General features: G+C 42.6%; 2 protein-coding genes across 4 annotated transcripts in view; both read right to left on the bottom strand.

The window, feature by feature from the left end:
- The window catches only part of srgap1a (SLIT-ROBO Rho GTPase activating protein 1a), a 167,571-nt gene extending 157,060 nt beyond the window's left edge, over positions 1-10,511 (bottom strand). Inside the window, exon 1 of one of the 3 annotated variants that reach the window (XM_023970968.2) lies at positions 10,007-10,511. In XM_023970968.2, the coding sequence (XP_023826736.1) occupies positions 10,007-10,070 (64 nt within the window). In that variant the 5' untranslated portion in view covers positions 10,071-10,511. The remainder of the gene's footprint in view (positions 1-10,006) is intronic. The other 2 variants (XM_023970963.2, XM_023970964.2) reach the window with 2 other exon arrangements.
- A 6,691-nt stretch (positions 10,512-17,202) lies between these two features.
- On the bottom strand, positions 17,203-21,386 carry rxylt1 (ribitol xylosyltransferase 1). The gene is made up of 6 exons (XM_023971743.2): positions 20,407-21,386; positions 20,019-20,198; positions 19,758-19,860; positions 19,339-19,653; positions 18,807-18,977; positions 17,203-18,450 (listed from the first exon to the last, which is right to left on the bottom strand). Exons 1-6 carry the CDS (start codon positions 20,552-20,554, stop codon positions 18,048-18,050), a joined length of 1,320 nt encoding a protein of 439 aa, XP_023827511.1. The 5' UTR covers positions 20,555-21,386; the 3' UTR covers positions 17,203-18,047.
- Positions 21,387-22,887: the final 1,501 nt, after the last annotated feature.

The raw sequence follows: 22,887 nt of genomic DNA, 5'->3' as shown, positions 1-22,887 counted from the left end.
AGCACAGTGTCCAAGGAAGGGCCGGAAGTATATTGAATGGTGTCGTCTGCGTAGAGGTGGATCAGGGAATCGCCCGCAGCAAGAGCAACATCATTGATGTATACAGAGAAAAGAGTCGGCCCGAGAATTGAACCTGTGGTACCCCATAGAGACTGCCAGAGGACCGGACAACATGCCCTCCGATTTGACACACTGAACTCTGTCTGCAAAGTAGTTGGTGAACCAGGCAAGGCAGTCATTAGAAAAACCGAGGCTACTGAGTCTGCCGATAAGAATATGGTGATGACAGAGTCGAAAGCCTTGGCAGGTCGATGAAGACGGCTGCACAGTAATGTCTTTTTCGATGGCGGTTATGATATCGTTTAGTACCTTGAGCGTGGCTGAGGTGCACCCGTGACCGGCTCGGAAACCGGATTGCACAGCGGAGAAGTACGGTGGGATTCGAGATGGTCAGTGATCTGTTTGTTGACTTGGCTTTCGAAGACCTTAGATAGGCAGGGCAGGATGGATTATGGTCTGTAACAGTTTGGGTCCAGGGTGTCTCCCCTTTGAAGAGGGGGATGACTGCGGCAGCTTTCCAATCCTTGGGGATCTCAGATGATACGAAGGAGAGGTTGAACAGGCTGGTAATAGGGGTGCGACAATGGCGGCGGACAGTTTCAGAAATAGGGGTCCAGATTGTCAAGCCCAGCTGATTTGTATGGGTCCAGGTTTTCCAGCTCTTTCAGAACATCTGCTATCTGGATTTGGGTAAAGGAGAAGCTGGGGAGGCTTGGGCGAGTAGCAGCGGGGGGGCGGGGCTGTTGGCCAAGGTTGGAGTCGCCAGGAGGAAGCATGGCCAGCCATTGAGAAATGCTTGTTGAAGTCTTCGATTATCACGGATTTATCGGACGTGTTACCTAGCCTCAGGCAGTGGGCAGCTGGGAGGAGGTGCTCTTGTTCTCCATGGACTTTACAGTATCCCAGAACTTTTTGGAGTTAGAGCTACAGGATGCGAATTTCTGCTTGAAAAAGCTGGCCTTTGCTTTCCTGACTGACTGCGTGTATTGGTTCCTGACTTCCCTGAACAGTTGCGTATCGCGGGGCTCTTCGATGCTATTGCAGTTCGCCACAGGATGTTTTTGTGCTGGTCGAGGGCAGTCAGGTCTGGAGTGAACCAAGGGCTATATCTGTTCTTGGTTCTGCATTTTTGAACGGAGCATGCTGTCTAATATGGTGAGGAAGTAACATTTAAAGAATGACCAGCATCCTCAACTGACGGGATGAGGTCAATATCCTTCCAGGGTACCCGGGCCAGGTCGATTAGAAAGGCCTGCTCGCAGAAGTTTTGGGGAGCGTTTGACAGTGATGAGGGTGGTCGTTTGACCGCGGACCCGTGGCGGATACAGGCAATGAGGCAGTGATCGCTGAGCTCTTGATTGAAGACAGCAGAGGTGTATTTGGAGGGCAGGTTGGTCAGGATATGTCTATTAGGGTGCCCATGTTTACGGATTTAGGGTTGTACCTGGTGGGTTCCTTGATGATTTGTGTGAGATTGAGGGCATCAAGCTTGGATTGTGGACTGTGGGGTGTTAAGCATATCCCAGTTTAGGTCACCTAACAGAACAAACTCTGAAGCTAGATGGGGAGCGATTCAAATAACAACAGCTGGGAGCTGAGGGGGTCGGTAGCAGGCGGCAACAGTGAGAGACTTATTTCTGGAGAATTAATTTTTAAAATTAGAAGTTCGAACTGTTTGGGCATAGACCTGGAAAGTATGACAGAACTTTGCAGGCTATCTCTGCAGTAGATTGCAACTCCTCCCCTTTGGCAGTTCTATCTTGACGGAAAGTGTTATAGTTGGGTATGGAAATCTCAGAATTTTTGGTGCCTTCCTAAGCCAGGATTCGGACACGGCAAGGACATCAGGATTGGCAGAGTGTGCTAAAGCGGTGAGTAAGGCAAACTTAGGGAGGAGGCTTCTGATGTTGACATGCATGAGGCAAGGTTTTTTCGATCACAGAAGTCAACAAATGAGGGTGACTGGGACATGCAGGGCCTGGTTTACCTCCACATCACCCGAGGAACAGAGGAGTAGTAGGATGAGGGTGCGGCTAAAGGCTATCAAAACTGGTCGCCTAGAGCGTTGGGGACAAGAATAAAAGGAGCAGATTTATGGGCGTGGTAGAATAGATTCTGGGCATAATGCAGACAGGGTATGGAGGGCGCGGGTACAGCGGAGGCAAGCCCAGGCACTGGGTGATGATAAGAGAGGTTGTATCTCTGGACATGCTGGTCTCAATGGGTGAGGTCACCGCATGTGTGGGGGGTGGGACAAAGGGGGTACAGAGGTACGGAGGTGGAACTACAGGGTCCATTGCAAACCAAAACAATGATAATGAAAACTAGCCTGAACAACAGTATGCAAGGCATATTGATATTTGAGAGAGACATACAATAAGGCATAAAGTGATTGCGGTCTTGATTGGGAGAGCTAGCTAAACAACAGGTAAGATAACAGCAGCAATAACAGGGTGCTAGTCTAACACAGCAACAACAGGTAAAAATGGCGACGACTAGGCAGAGAGGGTCGGATTAACTACACACAGATCCTGAGTTAAAGCACAGAGCGACAGATAAAACACAAATAAACAGAATGGAGTACCGTGAATTAATGGACAGTCAAGCATGCATCAGCTATGTAGCCAAGTGATCATAGTGTCCAGGGGGCAGCGTAGATGGAGCAGGGAGGCCTCCACTAAGCTAGCACGCGCGTTTAAAGTTAGTAGCCCGGGGGGTGGTCTGCTCAGACGGAGGGGGTCTGCTCAGACGTGGTCGTGTCGACAGAGAATCCAGAGAATCCAAGCCGAATGGCGAAAGAGAGGTTGTGAATTGTAGAATTGTGTTTGCTAACTGGTGCTAGCTTCGTGGCATGGCGCTAACTACGCTAGCTGCAAGCTAGCTGTGAGGATCAGAAGTAGTGGCTCAGGGATTACGGCGGAATCCGGCGTTGTTGTCGAGAGACAGTCCGATGCTGAAATATTGGTGAGTAATATCAGCTAATAACAGGGCTGGTGTGTGGCAGAAGGTAAAAGCTACTAAGCGCAAAAAAAATGGCTAAATTAGCTTGTAGCTGATTTAGACCAGTTGTGATGGATTGGCAGGGCTCTGTGTCGGCAAAAAAAAGGTCCAGTCCAATTGGCAAAAGAGGTATTGTAGCCCAAGAATTCGCTGTAGACCTCTTCGCTAGCCGGCAGATGGGCCTAGCTCGAGGCTAGCTCAAGGCTAACTGGTGCTTGCTTCGGGACAGAGGTGTTAGCCAGTAGTAGCCACTGGTTGCAGCTAGCTAGCTGTGATAATACGGTGTAATTGTCCAGAGCTTGCGTCAGGAATCCGGTGATGTGGTAGAGAAAAAGCAGTCCTATATGTCTCGGGTTGATATCGCGCTTGCAGACTGGCAGGTATTGGCCCGGTATTGAAGCTGGCTGTGTCCGAGTTAAGGGCGAAGACCGCAGCAGTGGCTAACTGACTACTAGCTAGTTATCTGGCTAGCTTCTGATTGGGGTTACGGTTCTAAAGTATAAAAAAAATAGCAGGTCCGTACCACATTGGGTGAGGCGGAATGTAGGAATGTATATTCAGTTCCTAGATGGAAAGTGAAATTAAAATATATACGAAATGTATACGAAAAATACGAATACTATTTACACGGGACAGACAGGACAAAGACACATCCGACTGCTACGCCATCTTGGATTTAATTTAATATCAACACTTACAGTTGAAGTCAATACCCCTGCTAACTAATATCAACACATATTTACTTTCAGAAAAAAATGTCTGCCTTCTGTAAGTTTAAGAAACATTGCCTTAATTCCGTTACCAAAAACCCACATATCTTAAAGATATTTTCTAATTTCTCTCCCTCAAGAGGGAGAATAATGAAAGTTAACTAATTGATAGGGTTACCTTGTTACTTCTGTTATGGTGTTTTTACTGATATTAATTTTGTTTATGAATTATTAAGTGTTTAAAACACAAAATCCTGTTACCAAATTGGTAACAGAATTTCTGAAAAATCAGTAATGGAATTGGTTACAATGGGAAATCAAAGTAGTCACAAACCAGTTGGGTCACCTACTACGGTCCTCCCTTCCAATGGTATACTGTTACGTTCAGCTCAATACTATTTTCTCTCTCTTTCTGTCTGGTGGTCAAAGCAAGATGTGAAAACAGTCTGGACTCTCCCTCTCTCCTCTCCAATTAATGTCACCTCTCCTAGCCCTTACTGACACCTACCTATGAGCCCCCTCTCTTTACATTTACTGTAAGCAACATCCTCACCCACTGAACATCCAAGAACGTTGAAAAGTAGTTGAAATTTGGTCAGTTGGCCCTGGCCTTGATTTAAACGTCCACAGATGTCATTTTTTGGTCCAGTCCGGACCAGCCTTGCTTTCAATGTTCACAGATGTCCGGACCGGCCTTAATTTTGCCCAAACATAGACATCCATCATTGGACCAGATCTGAACCATCATTGACATCTATGTTTCACATGTTTGGACAGCACAGTACCATAGAGTACAATAAAAAAAGAGTAGAGTTTTTTGGTACAGTCATGTACAGTAGAGTTCAGTACACTAATGTACTGTACTATACTGTTCTGTACTCTACCTTGCTGTACTTTGATGTCCAAATGTGTGATTGGTTCAGATTTGGTCTAGACCGGACCAAGCAAATTTGGTCTTGATTGGTGGCGGAGCTCATTAAAATATTAGCCAGTATGTAGAATACCCAAATATTCAAAGTAGAATATTGCATATTTCTACCTTTGTGTACCCATTTAGGATACATCACCATGAAGAGAACGACATTCATATCCAATATTATGCATGTATGTAGTACAGATCAGGGACCCACGATGAAAATGCTGTTACCGCAATTCTGTTACCGGGTGTAAATCCACTTCACCTGCTGTAGGTCAATAACCTAAATAGATTTTTTTCAAAGTCAAGGTGTCATGTCATAGCTGACACCCCATTCTTTCTGCTGACATCTTTGAATCTTAATGTGGAGCAGATATTTAACAGGTATTTAACAGAGTTCTTGGAAAATGGGGTCACAAACTGAGGGAGATTTGACTGAAATTCTGTTACCAAACTCTGCATCTGTACAGTACTTCCAGTAAAATGTGTTTATGTAAAATGTTCAGTGTAAACCGGTAAAAACAGTCCTCGTGCATAGAGTTGTTTGGTTTGACATACATTTTAAGTGAAGAATCGATGTCGCCGCGCAATTCCGTTAATATTAGGGCAATCCCAAGCTAACTTGCATATCTAAACTCTTAGAGACTCCCTATCAAAGCTGCTACAAAACTGGGATGCCATAAGGATTTTACAACCTAGTGTTTACAGTGAATGGAGAACGTTGTTTTTAGTAAGTAGCCTATTTTACAAGTATAACTCATGTCCTTGATTTCTGTAACACCAAATGTCTTCATTTTGAGCCGGTTGGAGCCTAGCAGGACTGGGACGATACCAGTATCGTGATATTTTCTCTCTTTGGTCCTTCAAAAACCTGCTAAATGTAAAATATTGTATACTATAGCTTGGGAAATATATAAATGTTACTCTGAATGACAACATAATTGTTTCCTAAAGGAGTTAAATCCTCTTTGTGTGGTTTACTTGCCGTGATACTAACGAGTATCGCGATACTGGTATCGGTCCCAGCCCTTGAATCTAGTAAATTCCTGTAAAAAGTATGATCCAATTTTTTTTTTTTACATAATGATAGTGACAGCTTTAGCTGAGTATGAACATTTAAAACACCTTTCCTGGTAACGGTCAGGATTATGGTGAATGAAAGAGCCAAGGAATTTCTATACAAATCAAGATGCTGGGAGTAGAGACTGGTGGCAATCTACCCTTAACATACTAAGATGGAAACGTTTTCTAAGCATAGCCACTCTTTCAAACTTGTATCACACAGACTGGTCTATGGCCAATGTGTAAGGGAGATAGAGTCCATTCCCTTGTTTACAAATGTCGCTGAAATCATATTAGCCCATGCTTCCTACCAGTACTCATGACAAACTGGATGGCTATATAGGATGAATGTAGAACACATCTAAGGTAAATCATCTTGAACAGACACTTCTCACACTGAATAAACAAAAGTTAGAGATTTACAATGCAAAGTTGACAGCAAGGTATGCAAATAATAGGATAATGGCATCATGGAACACTCCCCTTAACCTAATCATGGGGTAAACTCAATCTTTCTCAAAACGTAATATGTGGCAAACTACATTGAGTATCTACAAACACAACTGTAAAACCAACAGCCAGATCAAGGCTGATTGGCCATAGAGTAACACGCTGTCTGTCTGTGTGCTCTACTCAGCCCTCTGTTCCCCATGAGGAATGGTACAGTCGTTCTCAGTTGTATCAGCCGTATCATTACAAACGGAAGGTCCCGCACCCAGTGTCCCCTATGACTGTGCATTCACCCTTCTATTACAGGCTGAAGGGCCTTAGTCATCACAGGCGAAGGTGCTGCACACATTCCTCGCAAATGAGAGCTTCTCAAGCGTACACAATCTGGTAATTCCTCAAGTGACATGCGCCCCCCCCCACCAGCCCTCTCTCTGGTTTGAAGGTTTGCTATGGAGATGTGAATAGGTGGCATTTCAGAGCTCCTAACAGCTCTGGAGAACAGCAGTTCCTTGGCTAGGGGCCAAGTCCTCATGGTTACCACAGAGCAGGTGCAACTGCCTCTTTCCTGTGCACTTTTGTCTGGAAAAGAACCTTCTGTCTGTTTGTAGGGGGCTTGGAGGAGACTGGAGAAGTTGGAAAATACACATACACGTCGGCAAGCTAAGTATCAAGAGAAGCACCTGTATAAACACCAGGTTTTATTGCTAGTGTTTGTTATTTTTAGATCCAGGCTTGGTTGAGGTGACAAGAACACTCCAAGCCAAAGTGGAGCTATTTAAATCAGTACCTTCGGTTGAGAAGGATTAGGGCACGCCTGAAATAAGATTTGGGTTAGACTACTTTTACTGACCTGTGTTGCAGACAGTGACCGATGATGGTATATTTGAAACAAGTCATACATGATATGAGGAAGGCAAAACAAGTGAACCCAAAATAGGGGATAGAGCATTTGAGAACAGTGAGGATAAAAGGGAACACAGACTGACAAATGCTAATCTTTCAATCTACCTAAATAGGTTTCAATCTCTCGCTCAATATTCAGTCAGACTTGTATATAATATTGGATACTAAACCAGAATAGAACAGTTTGTTCAATTATTTTTACGTGGCCCAAACATCTTTTTGATCTCTCATCAGTGACTGAAGCCTGACAAAAGCTTTAGTGAGTTAAAACTAAGCTATACGAGTAATTCCACCTGAAACAGTACAAGAAAGAGGGTTGACACTCACCATCTCAGATTGTTCTGAAATAGTTTCTGTAGTTAGAAACAGATAAGATTAGCATTCCTGAAACATTATTTTGTTTAAATATAATTTAATCACAGAGAAATTAAGCTAATTTATTGAACCCAAATTGTACAATTTATTTTATAGGCAGGTAGCCTAGTGGTTAGAGCGTTGGACTAGTAACCAAAAGGTTGCAAGATCGAATCCCCGAGCTGACAAGGTTAAACAAATCTGTCGTTCTGCCCCTGAGCAAGGCAGTTAACCCACTGTCCCTAGGCCGTCATTGAAAATAAGAATTTGTTCTTAACTGACTTGAAAATATATATTTTTTTATATAATCTTAAAAAAATATAGAACCCAACATCCAATTTGCACCATAATCTTTCATAACAAGGAGTAAGACATGAGCAATCCATGAATCCCACACACACACACCACACCAATCCAACAACCAATATACAGTATCAGTTCTCTATGTCTAACAAGTAGTATGGAGCTGCTGCTTGGAGTATTGCTTCTTCATCTTTTTTAACGTATTCCCTGTGAATGTGGTGATGTTTTCCATTGAAGTCACTTGCATTATTTACCATAAATTAGTGTTTAAGAACAAAGTTTTACCCAATAGATGCCGCTGTTCCTGCTACTGCCACCACACCCTTATATCAATTTAGCTGGATTCTTGTGTTTATTAAATGGATCACAACATCTTCTTTGCACCTTTGGGTAGGAAGCCAATAACTTTTGCTCATGATGAAAATAAATGGTGTGGTCATCCTCACAATTCAAACCAGTCCTCTTGGAAAGCAATTCAGTGTGTCTTTTTTTTGTAAGTTGACATTTTTTAAACAATACAAAAACATATATACAAACGACAGCATACAGATGCACACAAACATCAATGACATAACACCTGCTCACACCCATCTCCAGCGCTCGCATCACTCTTTCCCACATGGCCTCAAACTGCACCATTTTATTTCTCTCCGTCACCCACGCACATTCAACATTTAGATAAAGCATTTGACCTTTCCATTATGTTAAGGATGGAGGATTTGTTGATTTCCAGTTATGTATAGTTTTTTTCCCAAGATGATTGACAAGAAAAATATCATCCAACCCACCAGGTTTCTCACTGCACCCTCATATGCCATGTCTTGAAATATGCACACAGACTGATTAAAAGTTCATTTACATTGTAATACTTCTGAATGCCAACTTTCTAGCTCCCCCCATAACTTTTGGACTTCATGGCATTGTTTGTCCTGCTCTTAGGCTTAATTTGTGTCCAGAAAACAGCCCCCCTGTGTTTGGTTTATTGCCATCAAAAAAGGTCTGGATTATTTTGAACATTCCTGGTGAACAAGTGAACCATTAGGCAACAGCAATTCTAATGGTTTCAATGGTATGGTCCTTGATGGTTAAAGTCCCAAACAAACACTGTATAGTGTTTTGTAATGGTGTTGGGTTGAATGGTAAATGTCACTGTTCACACTACATATAGAGATGTCTTTTTAAATAACTTTTTTGAAAACCATTTGAGTGCCATGCAGTGGTTTATAATTGTATTATTTTATTAGGGTTGTCACATTTTAGTCACTAGCTAATTTCTCATTCAAAAGTTTGGGCCTTGTAGGAAAAGTCTTCATATGGGAACTGCACCGTACCAATAGCCATCTCAGAGAGCTGCCATCTATTCAAGTAGAGTTTGGTTGAGAAGGACAAACGAAATTGCTTTCATGGAGGACTGGCTTGACCACATAATACATTTTCATAATAAGCAAAAGCTATTGGATTTCTACCCAAAGTTGCAAAGAAAATGTTGTGATCCATTTAATGAACAGAAGAGACCATTAAAATGGATTAAAGGGTGTGGTGGCAGTAGCAGGAACAGCGTCAGGAACAGCGCGCGCCCCCCCCCCCCCCCCCKKSKRKSCGTGTGAATCAGTGGAGGCTGGTGGGAGGAGCTATAGGAGGACGGGCCCATTGTAATGGCTGGAATAGAATGGAGCCAAACGTATGTTTTTCATATGTTTGATACCGTTCCATTTATTCTATTCCAACCATTACAATGAGTCCGTCCTCCTATCGCTCCTCCCACCAGCCTCCACTGATATGAACACATAAACCATGGCAACACACAAAATGTGTAGAATAGCAGGAAATGCACTTTTTTTTAAAGAATTTCTCTCAGTCTCATTGCCAAAATGTGCAGAATAGCAGGAAAAGTGCTTTAAAAATGCAAATTTCTCAGCTTCATTGCAAAATGTGTAGAATAGCATGAGATTAGCTATACAACTCCGCTCCATGGCAATGTGTAGAATTGGAGGAAATTAACTTTAAAATATAAACATTTTATCGTAACCTCATGGCAAAATCTGTACAATAGCATGAGATTAGTTATAGAACTGCAATTCTTGCTCAGACCTTGAAACTGCGGTATGCCACTGACCCATTCATATTATGGTCTGAGTTTAGACATTGGACACACGGATTTGGTTTGTCATTGAATAGAAGTTAGCCTCATGGGGATAAAATAAAATTAACCGAAATTATGTTCATACAACATTATAAACAAACGTACCTTTAACTTGACTCTCGTAATCAGCAATGATTTCTTTATCCTTTTTGAACTTTGTATTAGACATTTTCAGGTCGATTCAGAGTAGTTCGGAAGTTAAACTATTAGTCAACACAAAAAAAGTTCCTTTTCAAGAAAACGTTCAGTCCATTCTCCTACGCGAGTAGACTATTGCTGGAAAAGACTAGGCCAACACGAAATCCTGATATCAATCAATGAAATCACAGATAACCGCTGGCTATGCCGCGGCAGGCAGAGCGAAGATGTCGAGTCGGGGCAACAGCATAACCTTTGATAATCAGATCAACCACGCAGTAAAGTAAAACGTTAAAATTTTCAACGCAGGTAGAGATGGCGCGATGTTTTACTGCACTCGGAGTACCAATATATAGTATGTAGACTTTAATCTTATACTTCCTTTGGTGCTCTAGTTTCCCCGGTCCCACACTTCCCATTTGCCTCGTTGTTTTTCACAGACAGGACTGACTGCAGCTCAGCTGCCGGGGAGTCACTGTGGAAATGGGAGGGATCGAAGAGGCATAACGGAAACAAGACATGGATTGACATGATTTTTGTCTAACCAGTAGGGTCGATTACAGGGGCGGACTTCGGGCCTGGCATTTTATCCACACCAGCCCACATCACTGCGATCCTCCAACAACCTCATACCAGCCCATGATTTGGTCGGACCCCCCCCAAAAAGGAACTCAGTCTGGTTTCAACTTACTACTGAGAGTTAAAATTTTAGAAAAACTGCAATTTCAAAATTTGGTTGTGCATCAGCAATTTTTCTCTTGTTATGTCAGTCACTGACAGTCACTCAATTATCCATGTCAGCTAACAATGTTCAGATTGGTAGTTAGTCTAGCCAACTATCTAAACTTTGCTTTAAAATTGCACATTTCTCCCAGCCTCATTGCAAAATGTGTAGAATAGCATGAGATTAAGTATACAACTTCTAATTTTTCTATTAGCCTCATGAGAAAATGTAGAATAGCAGGAAATTTGCTTTAAAAACACTTGATTATCTCAAGCTCTTTGCAAAATGTGTAGAATAGCATGAGATTAGCTTTAGAACTTGGTTGTGCATCAGCAATTCTTCTCTTTTTGTGTCAGTCACTGACAGTCACTCAATTAGCCATGTCAGCTACAATGTTTAGATTGGTAGTTAGTCTAGCCAGCTATCTAAACTTGTCGGAATCATGGCCGAATACCAACCGGGCACGCAGGGCCTTACGCCTGACCTCCAGGTGGACCCTCGTTGACTTTGTTAGTCATTCCCACTCAGATATCATATTAACATGGCATAGCATAAGTCATTACAAAATGTGTAGAATTGCATGAAATTAGCTTTAAAACTGGATTCAAAAATGCTATCTTCACCCCATCGCAATATGGGTAGAATTGCAGGAAATAAGCTGTAAAACTGCAATGTTTTCTCTCCGCCCATGGCAAAATGTGTAGAATTGCAGGAAATATATATATATATTTTTTTATTCTCTCCACTGTCAAGAGGGAGGCCAATAAAATGTTTTGCCGCGAGAAGGGGTGCCCCCCCCCCAACTAAACCTTGCTTAGGGCCCCAAAAAGTCTAGAGCCGGCCCTGCAAGGCTTCCAGTACCAGAGGCAGCAAAGCAACCCCACAACATTGTCAAACCTCCCCATAATTGATTGTAGTGAGGATGTTATTTTCTTTGAATGCTTCCTTTGGTTTTTGGTAAACATAGGAAGCAGGGGCGGACTTGACGATTTATAGGACCCAGGAGAAGCCCCCCCCCCCCCTTTCGACAGGGACAAGGGTACGAAGCTTCCAAAGCTGTGTTTTTCACAGGAGGCACTTGTGGTGGCACCGTAATTGTGGAGGACAGGCTTGTGGTAATGGCTGGAGCAGAATGGGTGGAATGGTATCAAACACATGGTTTCCACCTATTTGATGCCATTCCATTTGCGCCGTTCCTGACATTATTATGAGCCATCCTCCCCTCAGCAGCCTCCACTGGTGTCTTTCCCGCAATTGCATATTTAAACGTTATACGACCAGGACATATTTCTCTCTCGAGCGCATGGGGGAGAGGAGAGTGGCTCGCTCATTACAGCAGCAGGCCCCAGCAAAACAGACACAGGGGCACAGCACACACTTTCATTACAGGAATCATGAGGATAATCCATTACTGTTTGACCAAGTCATGGCTTTAGCCACCTGCAAAATAGAACGTTTAGAGTGAGAGGACAATGTAGAATGTGCTCTTTCTATGTTTACAGGCACCCTTTCCATTTTTTACCATCCATGATCTTGGCTGTCTACCTGATGACAGAGTCGGAACAGGTCTCTATGCTGATGCTGCGTTTTCACTTTGAATGTGAGTTTGCGTGACCTCAGCTCAGCCTATCATTAAACCGCGCCTGCCAATCTTGGTAGGGGGACCGGTCGTTGCTCAATGACCAGCCAAAGGCTCATCATAGATTAGTATAACAGAGAAATTGTGAATAATAAAAAATAAAAAAAATATCACCTTAACAGGCCAATGGTTCACCGGCCTTGTCACCTTTAATTTATTTATTTTTGTATATAAAAATATTTTTGTGTGTCAGTTTTGTGTGTCCAGCCCATATGGAATTTGCCAGAATTGCTAGATGACCGATTATATATTCTGATAATATCGGTGAAATCCCTGGTAAAGTTCCCCAGGTATGTACGTACAGGGTGTGATCCACATATACATACGCCCCAAGGCAGTGTTGATATTATAAGCACGGCTGTTCATTGCATCAAAGTGGCACCAGTGACATTGAAATTATTATACAAATTAGGCCTCACCTGCTACCAGTGTTACAATATTCCCATTGGTGAAATAGCTTTGGCGGTTTCTACACTTCAAAATGGTTTTGTAAAATAAAATATATTCAATACAATATTACAAGTCATCCATTGGCTAATCTGTGGTGTGTGACATAAACCTCAATTTAGGTGCGTCTACGGTATGAGACTAGAACCTACAGATCAGTGAAAATATATGTATGAAATTATCTTATGTAAAAAGTGACATCAACTTACATAAGTTGTTTTCTTTAACAGGATCAACGTCCCTGGTAAGGACACTATGAGAATATAGAGCATATTTGGTAATCAACATTCTTTGTGAAAAGAGACCTTATAATATTTTAAACTATTCCCATTGTAACCGAGTAACAATTGTGCACATTATGGGGTTTCCTCGTTTGGGCAAAAGACCGTCCTCGGTCCTCTCTCCTCCGTGACCTGGAAAACGATAAGTGGTCGAGGAGTGCCAATTCGTTAGTAGACAAACGGAAGCGTCCTCCCCTCCTCGATTGCCAACTTTCATTGAGGATACTCATGTGTATCCTACCACGGAAGAGTTTTGAAATCTGCCACACCCCATTTGAATCACCTTTTGTTGTGTCAGAAGAGAAAAACATGCACACGTTTAAAAACAATATGTTACTTTATTGCAATATGTCAGGAAACACAGTTATTTTGGGATCCACCCCTGTAAACATAATTTGCCTAATGATGCGAGCGGAGAAGGACCGTCTCATTTCAAGCAAATCAATTTTCATCCATCACCAACTCTCATCGATTAACTTTTCAGAAGGAGGCGAGAGAGGACGGAGGAGAGGACGAAGGAGGTGAGAGAAGACGGAGGAAAGAGGACGCAGGAGATGAGCAAATCTAATTGATAAAAGGTCCATCTATACCTGTATTGAACAAAAATATAAACGCAACATGTAAAGTGTTGGTCCCATGTTTCATGAGCTGAAATAAAAGATCCCTGAAATTTTCCACGCATATAAAGCGTATTTGTCTCAAATTTGGTGAGCATTTCTCCTTTGCCAAGGTAATCCACACACCTGACAGATGTGGCATATCAAGAAGCTGATTAAACAGAATGGTCCTGACACAGGTGCACCTTGTGCTGGGGACAATAAAGGGGCACTCTAAACCAACCGGACAGCTGATGAAACTGTGGGTTTGCACAACTGAAGAATTTCTGCACAAACTGTCAGAAACCATCTCAGGGAGGCTTATCTGCGTGCTCATCATCCTCACCACGGTCGTAACCGACTTCAGTGGGCAAGTGCTCACTGTCAATGGCCACTGGAGAAGTGTGCTGGATGGATTAATCCCGGTTTCAACTGTACCGGGCAGCGGGTATGACGTCCTGTGGGCGAGTGGTTTGCTTATGTCGACGTTGTGAACAGAATGCCCCATGGTGGTGGTGGGGTTATGGTAGGGGCAGGCATACGCTACAGACAACAAACACAATTGCATTTTATCTATGGCAATTTGAATGCACAGAGATACCGTGACGAGATTTTGAGGCTCATTGTCATGCCATTCATCTGCCGCCATCAACTCATGTTTGAGCATAATAATGCACAGCCCCATGTTGCAAGGATTTGTACACAATCCCAGGAAGCTGAAAATGTCCCAGTATTTCCATGGCCTGCATACTCACCAGACATGTCACCCGTTGAGAATGTTTGGGATGCTCTAGATCGTCATGTACGACAGCGTGTTCCAGTTCCCATCAATATCCAGCAACTTCGCACAGCCATTGAAGAGGAGTGGGACAACATTCCATAAGCCACAATCAACAGCTCGATCAACTCTATGTGAAGGAGATGTGTCCCGCTGCATGAGGCAAATGGTGGTCACACCAGATACTGACTGGTTTTCTGATCCACAACCCTACCTTTTTTAAAGGTATCTGTGACCAACAGATGCATATCTATATTCCCAGTCACAGATTAGGGCCTAGTGAATTAATTGAAATTGACTGATTTCCTCATATGAACTATAACTCAGTCAAATCTTTGAAATTGTTACATGTTGCGTTCATATTTGCTCAGTATATATATATACTCCCCAAATATACAGTACCAGTCAAAAGTTTGGACTCACCTAGTCATTCAAGGGTTTTTCTTTGTTTGACTATTTTCTACATTGTAGAATAACAGTGAAGAAATCAAAACTATGAAATAACACATATGGAATCATGTAGTAACCAAAAAACGATTTTATATTTGAGATTCTTCAAAGTAGCCACCCTTTGCCTTGATGACAGCTTTGCACACTCTTGGCATTCTCTCAACCAGCTTCATGAGGTAGTCACCTGGATGACATTTCAATTAACAGGTGTGCCTTGTTAAAAGTTAATTTGTGGAATTTGTGGAATTTCTTTCCCTCTTAATGCTTTTGAGCCAATCAGTTGTGTTGTGACAAGGTAGGGGTGGTATACAGAAGATAGCCCTATTTCCCCCTCAGGAAACTAAAAAGATTTGGCATGGGTCCTGAGATCCTCAAAAGGCTCTACAGCTGCAACATCGAGAGCATCCCGACTGGTTGCATCCCTGCATGGTATGGTAATTTCTCAGCCTCTGACCGCAAGGCACTACAGAGGGTAGAGCGTACGGCCCAGTACATCACTGGGGCTAAGCTGCCTGCCATCCAGGACCTCTACACCAGGTGGTGTCAGAGGAAGGCCCTAAAGATTGTCAAAGACCCCAGCCACCCCAGTCATAGACTGTTCTCTCTACTATCGCATGGCAAGCGGTACCGGAGTGCCAAGTCAAGGACAAAAAGGCTTCTCAACAGTTTTTACCCCCAAGCCATAAGACTCCTGAACAGGTAATCAAATTGCTACCCGGACTATTTGCATTGTGTCCCGCCACTCACCACCCGCCAACCCCTCTTTCACACTACTGCTACTCTCTGTTCATCATATATGCATAGTCACTTTAACCAGATCTACATGTACATACTACCTCAATGAGCCTGACTAACCGATCTGTATGTAGCCTCGCTACTTTTATAGCCTCGCTACTGTATATAGCCTGTATTTTTACTGTTGTTTTATTTCTTTACTTACCTATTGTTCACCTAATACCTTTTTTGCACTATTGGTTAGAACCTGTAAGTAAGCATTTCACTGTAAGGTCTACACCTGTTGTATTCGGCGCACGTGACAAATAAACATTGATTTGGTAGAAAACTAAGCTCAAATAAGCAAAGGGAAACGACAGTCCATCCTTACTTTAAAACATGAAGGTCAGTCAATCCGGAAAGTTTCAAGAACTTTGAAAGTTTCTTCAAGTGCAATCGCAAAACCATCAAGCAGTATGATGAAACTGCCTCTCATGAGGACCGCCTCAGGAAAGGAAGACCCAGAGTTATCTCTGCTGCAGAGGATAAGTTCATTAGCGCTACCGGCCTCAGACATTCCAGCCCAAATAAATGCTTCACAGAGTTCAAGTAACAGACACATCTCAACATCAACTGTTCAGAGGAGACTGGGGGAATTAGGCCTTCACGGTCAAATTGCTGCAAAGAAACCACTACTAAAAAACACCAATAAGAAGAGACTTTCAATGGACATTAGACCGGTGGAAATCTGTCCTTAGGTCTGATGAGTCCAAATGTGCGATTTTTGGTTCCAACCGCCGTGTCTTTGTGAGATGCAGAGTAGGTGAACAGATGATCTCCGCATGTGTGGTTCCCACCGTAAAGCATGGAGGTGTGATGGTGCTTTGCTGGTGACAATGTCTGTGATTTATTTAGAATTCAAGGCACACTTAACCAGCATGGCTACCACAGCATTCTGCATCGATACGCCATCCCATCTGGTTTGCGCTTAGTGGGACTATCATTTGGTTTTCAACAGGACAATGACCCAACACACATCCAGGCTGTGTATGGGCTATTTGACCAAGAAGGAGAGTGATGGTGCTGCGTCAGATGAACTGGCCTCCACAATCACCTGACCTCAACCCAATTGAAATGGTTTGGGATGAGTTGGACCGCAGAGTGAAGGAAAAGCAGCCAACAAGTGCCTAGCATACATGGGAACTCCTTCAAGACTGTTGGAAAAGCATGCCAGGTGAAGCTGGTTGAGAGAATGCCAAGTGTGTGCAAAGCTGTCAGGCAAAGGGTGGCTACTTTGAAAAATCTCAAATATATATTTTGATATGTTTAACACTGTTTATTACTTATGTTATTACATAGAATAATAATGGTGAAGACATCAACACTATGTAAACTTTTCACTGGTACTATATATATTCAGCAAAGCAATGTGTACTGAAATTAATGTGGTTCTATTGCTCCATCTGCTGGTGATCATGTTATGGTACAGATTCATTTTCTCTCCAGTCTCATGAAAAAATAAAACATTTACAACTTAACAAACATTACACGTTTTAATAGCAAAACAAACAGTTTACAACATTTCACAGAAAACAAGATGCTACAGGAACAGTGTTAATCATTTTTCAAGCTCTAATGCATTAACAGCATGAAAACATGAGGTTATGGTTTACCACAGGATATGGTTTACTGCAATTGCACTGGAGATAGACCTACTCCTGTCACAATAACAAGCCCTACATAGTTCAAGGACAGGTCTATGATAAATGTAAAGGAGATATCCACCCGACAAATATCTAAATGGGAAAGATATCAGAGGAGGCTGGTGGGAGGAGCTATAGGAGGACGGGCTTATTGTAATGGAATAAATGGAACGTCAAACATGTGGTTTCCATATGTTTACTGTATTTGATACAGTGCCATTCATTTCATTCCATTCCGGCCATTACAACGAGCCTGTCCTCCTATAGCGCCACCCTCCTCGGGTAAAAATTACAATAACTGGGCCTTACTGAAAGGTCGAATACAATGTTGCTTTGGAGTGTGCATTCAGCAAGTAGTTCAAGAGTAACTGAAATCCCTAATCTTTTAAGTTACAACATAAATACATGTAAATCTTGAACTATGTAAAATAAATTATGAAGAACAACAAGATTTACAGCCACCTCATTCTAATATAATTCACCCATAGCCTGAAATAAATGTTTTGTTTGAACATTATCTTGAGACAGTTGTCAGCTACCAGTGGAAACTTTACAAAATGGAGCCATAAGCCCACAAAAATGTGGCTTTTCTCCCTTAAACACACTGCCAATGAGATCCACATTGTACCTCGTAATTATGTGCCATTTTGTGTTTTACTCTGAGCTTTAAAAAGACTTAGCTGTTTTTGAAGAAGGTCTCCTCTAAGACCTCGGTGAACCTGTCCTTCATCTGCTGTCGGAAACTGCTATACCACTCCAGCAGTCTCCTCCTCCTCTCAGTCCTTTCCTCCTGGCTCATCATCTTCTCCTTTTCCAGGAGGCCTGGAAGCTCCTTCCAGTCTTTGAGAAAGATGAAGGGGGCTCCTGCAGCTTTGAGGAGACGCAGTGGGGAGCTGCGTGCAGCAGAGCACCCACCTGGGGTCACCATGTCTTCCACCACGGGTACGGAGCCGTAGGCACAGGCCTCGTAGATGCGGTAGCACTCCGTGTTGATTCCCACAGGGCAGAGGGTGAGCTCGCTTTGGGCCAGGGCTGTCTGGTACCGTCTCAGACTCTCCACTGTCTCCTGAGGAAGCCACCTGACGCAGAAGAGGAGGAATATTAACGTCTAGTGAGCAGGGAGTTGTTTTTATGTATTACGTATTTAAACAGTTCTTCTGTTGTGAATATATTCATATAGTACTTGTAAATTCCCTTTGCGCTTCATGAATTTTCAAACGCAAAGATCAAAAAAGGGATGAACTTCTATTTGAGTGTGCTGACTCAATTGATATTTCACTGGTAAACAAAGCCTACCAACAAAAGTATTTCAAGTGAAGTGAGCTACTAGAGGTCCAAACCTCATTGAGAAAGACAGGATGCAAAAATTGGACTGAAAACCATTATTGTGAATTGATACAGTGCTTGACAGTGACAGCATAGCATAGTGAAATACTTCTCTCTGCCAGTAGTGATGCACTCTTTGTCCAGTCCTGTTTGTTTCAAGATCTCCATGAGTGCTTCCCTCGAGGAGTTCTTGTAGACAGTTCCCAGGAAGTTACAGAGGAAGGGCCTTGTGGAGCTCACCATATGAGAGTTTGGCATGACCACAGGAAACTGCCTGTATCTGAACAGAGTGGGCATACAAATCCACTTTTAAAATATGCTCCTCTCTGGTGCAATGCTATACCTAAATTGTTAAAATGTACTATTATGTAACCTACAATGGAAACATGATTGAAAGAAGGGAAAAGTACATGTTGAGGGAAGAAAGACAAACAAGAAGTGCAGAATTCTGAAACATGAGAAACAAACTCAGAGAAACCCTCAAACTAAATCAGGGCCTGTATTAACAAACCATTTCAGAGTAGGAGTGCTGATCTAAGATCAGGTCCTCTTTCCATACAATTATGATCTCAAAGATATAACTGATCCTAGATTAGCACTCCTTCTCTGACACTTTATGAATAAGGGTTCAGATGACCTACGTGGCTACTCCAAGGGGCCACTGGAAGACATCCTTGTCGTTGACCCAGGGGCTGTCATAGACCAGGAAGAGCAGGTCCACAAAGCCCCCGTGCCTCCTCAGGTAGGGGCTGATCCAGTCGTTGGTGCAGCGCTCGCTGCCCAGCAGAACCACAGCCACACGATTCACAGCGTGGAACTGCATCAAGGTCTGGACATGCTGCAGCCACCGGGTAGCGTATGAGATCTTCTGCTGCTCCCGGCCGTTCAGCACCAGAACCACACTGTCTGTGTCCAGAGGAACGTGGCCTTGGATCACCGCTGGGCCTGTGTAGAAACTACAGACAGACAGATGGTGGGTGGAGGGATGTCAGAATAGCTGACATCAGCTAGATCATATGCATCTTATATTGTGATAGGAGTCTCATTTGTGATGCCTTACCTGAAATCTATCTTTCCCACCTGTATCTCCCCCTCTCTCCACTGTGCTTGTATGTCAGTGGGGCTGAGGGGACCTTCTAAAATATGTTCCCAAAGGTAAAGTCCTGATAGAAGAGAGGAGTTACTTCAGAGGGACAATATCCATAAGAATGTTTTTTACGCCATAATGTAACCTAACATTGTAAGAGGAAGCGTCAAACAACAAAGAGATATCAAGCAATATTGTACAACTTATCACAGAAGATCCCTAAAAAAGCATTACCTATGGCCGCTTTCCCCCAGATTTGAACTTTGTATCTCTTGGGCCTGTTCTTGTCAATGCGCTCCTGGTATTGTCTGAAAGCCTCCCTCTGTTTGTGCAGAGCAGAAAGCGCATTAGCCTGCTCATCCTCCCAAGGGTTCCACACATCATCCCCAATGTAAGGAGCCACAACACCACCACCTGTAATCACCAAAACAACAGTACAAGAACACTTATTGGAGCTAGCTAGTTAGTGGTTTTCAAATAGCCAATTCACATGACCAGTCCATAACCATGTCAGGGTATTCACGTGTTGACTGTATATGATCATATACAGCATTGGACATGACCCGCAAACTATGGACAGTGAGTTTATTTTGTCAGATAAGTAGCTAGCTAGGTAATTTACCTGAGGTTGCGACTGTAATTTTCTTCACCACTCTGTGGACACGGGTGATCACCTTCGTATTAAAAAACACATTGTATGCAGCATACAAGGAAAACACCACATACACAAAAACTATCAGGATGAATATTTTTCTGTGATGTTTTTTCATGTTTTCCTTCTCACGTTACCATTCTGCACTCGAGTATCAGTTAAAGTGACCAATATATGTACAGCTCGTTGTCTCGGAAACACTGAGAAAGCAATCAAAGGCGACTGTTTACAGTTCAAGGACCCAGCTCAAAGGCTGGCATAAGATTTGCCGGAGAAAAATGATTCCCCTTTTGGAATTAATCTACGTGAAGCATTTTCTTCTTATCGTCATACAGAACCGATTTCTATTTTGATAATTAAAGCGACTCGTGTGGCATAATTGAAATTAAATACAAAACAAATTGCTTACAAAGATGTTATAAGAATTGAGACTGCGCGCTGAAACATATTCCCGGATGTTACCCAGGACGTACGTAAAGCGGAGCGAGCTGCCAGTTAAGACAAAGACAGAAACTGCTTATCCTTTATAAATCCACGATCACGCTCGTAGGCGATGTCATGGCGACGTTGTCTAGCTAAACTCATGCGCAGAAACACGTAATCGGGTCTAACGGTCGACAAACGCCAAACTGCGCATGTGCTTGCCATCAAATCAAAGGCAATCCAATATAAAATAGTGTTTGACGAAAATGAAAAGGTGCAGTTTATCACTTTTAACAGGTTGGACTAATAACATGTACAATTACTTAAAACATTGGCTCGAATCTAGGTTGTGCCTTTAGATTTCGATAAATAAAAAAATATAAAACTTCTCTCATTGACTACTCAAACCCTGGCCTGCTTCACAAGCTTTCCCGAAAGTCTCGCAATGTTGCCCCTCTGGGTTTAAAAACTCTGTGGTTAAGGCAGATTTATTAGAGAAAGGAGGAGATATGAATCCCACTGGGCAATAAATGGGTGAATGTATAAGGTCTCACCCAGCACACTGTCGACCAATCGCGTTCACGTTGTCATAAAGCGTCACGCGGTTGCTAAACCGAATCTAGAAACCTGCCTATTTACCTCGAAAGTACTTAATGTCAAGATTCCAAAGCTATGTGATATTACAGATAAGTTAATTATCTCACATCTCCGAAAATATTTGTTATGTTGTACTTCTTGTTGACGAGACGTATGCCAATATATATTTTTTGAGCTAGCACCCAATTGACTCCCATTACACCTTAAAGTAGAGCTCTTCTTGTCCCAGAATGCACCGCGCGGCTCATTGATAACGCATGGGCAACGTACACGATGGGTGTTATTACGATTCCAGTGGATTTTTGCATCTCCTTAACGGTATCTCTGGTTAAGGCATAGGGAAGACCTCACTGGTCTTTTTCTAGCGATGGGAAGGTCGAGTCTTTTTACTCATTGTGATCTTTTCGATTCGTTCAGTCAAAGGAACAATTATTTATACTAATTTCATTAATTTGAGTCAGTAACTATGTTTCCATTAGTGTAGGCTGCTGAGTGGAGGATGGCTCATAATAAATGTCTGGAAAGGAGCAATTGGAATGTCATCAAACACATGGTGTTTCCATCCCAATTTTTTATGTGAGTAAAGTCACACCACCCCCCCCCAAAAAAATATAAACAGCTGTGATGGAAACAGGTATTTTCAGTACAATTTTATAAATGACGACAGAATTTGTTCATTCGACATGGTGGGATCTTTTTGTGTTGGTAAAATTAATAATGAGAGAAATAGTGTTGGAATGCCTTTATGCGCAAATATTGATATAATAACCATCATATCAAAGTAAACTTGGAGTCACGCGATGGTATGGTGTGTGTTCCTCCCGCTATGACTTGGGAAACCATGCAGTTTATTAGGCTACAGATTAAATAAATGATTAACTTCACAGGGAGGTGAAAGTGCACAGGGGGTCTTGATGCTCCTTTCCAATAAATATTGAGGGTTTTATTTTGGTGACATGATGATTGATGCTTGACTGCCTTTTGACAAATAAAAATATGCATAATAATCTCATCATGTAGACCAGGGGTGTCAAACTCATACCAAGGAGGGCCTAGTGTATGCAGGTTTTAGTGTTTTCCCTTTCAATTAAACCCCAGGTGTGGGGAGTTCCTTACTAATTAGTGACCTTAATTAATCAATCAAGTACAAGGGAGCAGTGAAAACCCGCAGATGGACCTTTGAAGTGAAGAGTTTAGATTTTTGTAGCACCGTTAAAAGGTGTCATCTCTGACGTTACGTTGGATGTGGAGGACTCGTGGTTACGAGGAGCATACCAGGAGTAGTTGGAGCACACCGGATGAACCGTGTAGTGGATGGGGGAAAAGAAGAAAGTCTGTCAGTATTGTTTATGTTTGACGAAGAGTATCTCCCTTCACATGTGAAGGTGGGATATGTTAAGATAGCTTTTGTGTTCAAGCCGTTGTTTAGCC

Source organism: Salvelinus sp. IW2-2015, linkage group LG26, assembly GCF_002910315.2.
Source record: "Salvelinus sp. IW2-2015 linkage group LG26, ASM291031v2, whole genome shotgun sequence".
Lineage (NCBI taxonomy): Eukaryota > Metazoa > Chordata > Actinopteri > Salmoniformes > Salmonidae > Salvelinus > Salvelinus sp. IW2-2015.
This window is presented reverse-complemented; position numbering and strand designations above follow the sequence as displayed.

Bases quoted from the DNA above. Each gene is read 5' to 3' on its own strand.
- rxylt1 (XM_023971743.2), bottom strand. From the start codon at position 20,554: ATGAAAAAACATCACAGAAAAATATTCATCCTGATAGTTTTTGTGTAT. The intron at 20,199-20,406 runs GTAAATTACCTA...TGGTGATTACAG, and splicing joins AATTACAGTCGCAACCTCAG to GTGGTGGTGTTGTGGCTCCT. The intron at 19,654-19,757 runs GTAAGGCATCAC...GTCTGTCTGTAG, and splicing joins GTGGGAAAGATAGATTTCAG to TTTCTACACAGGCCCAGCGG.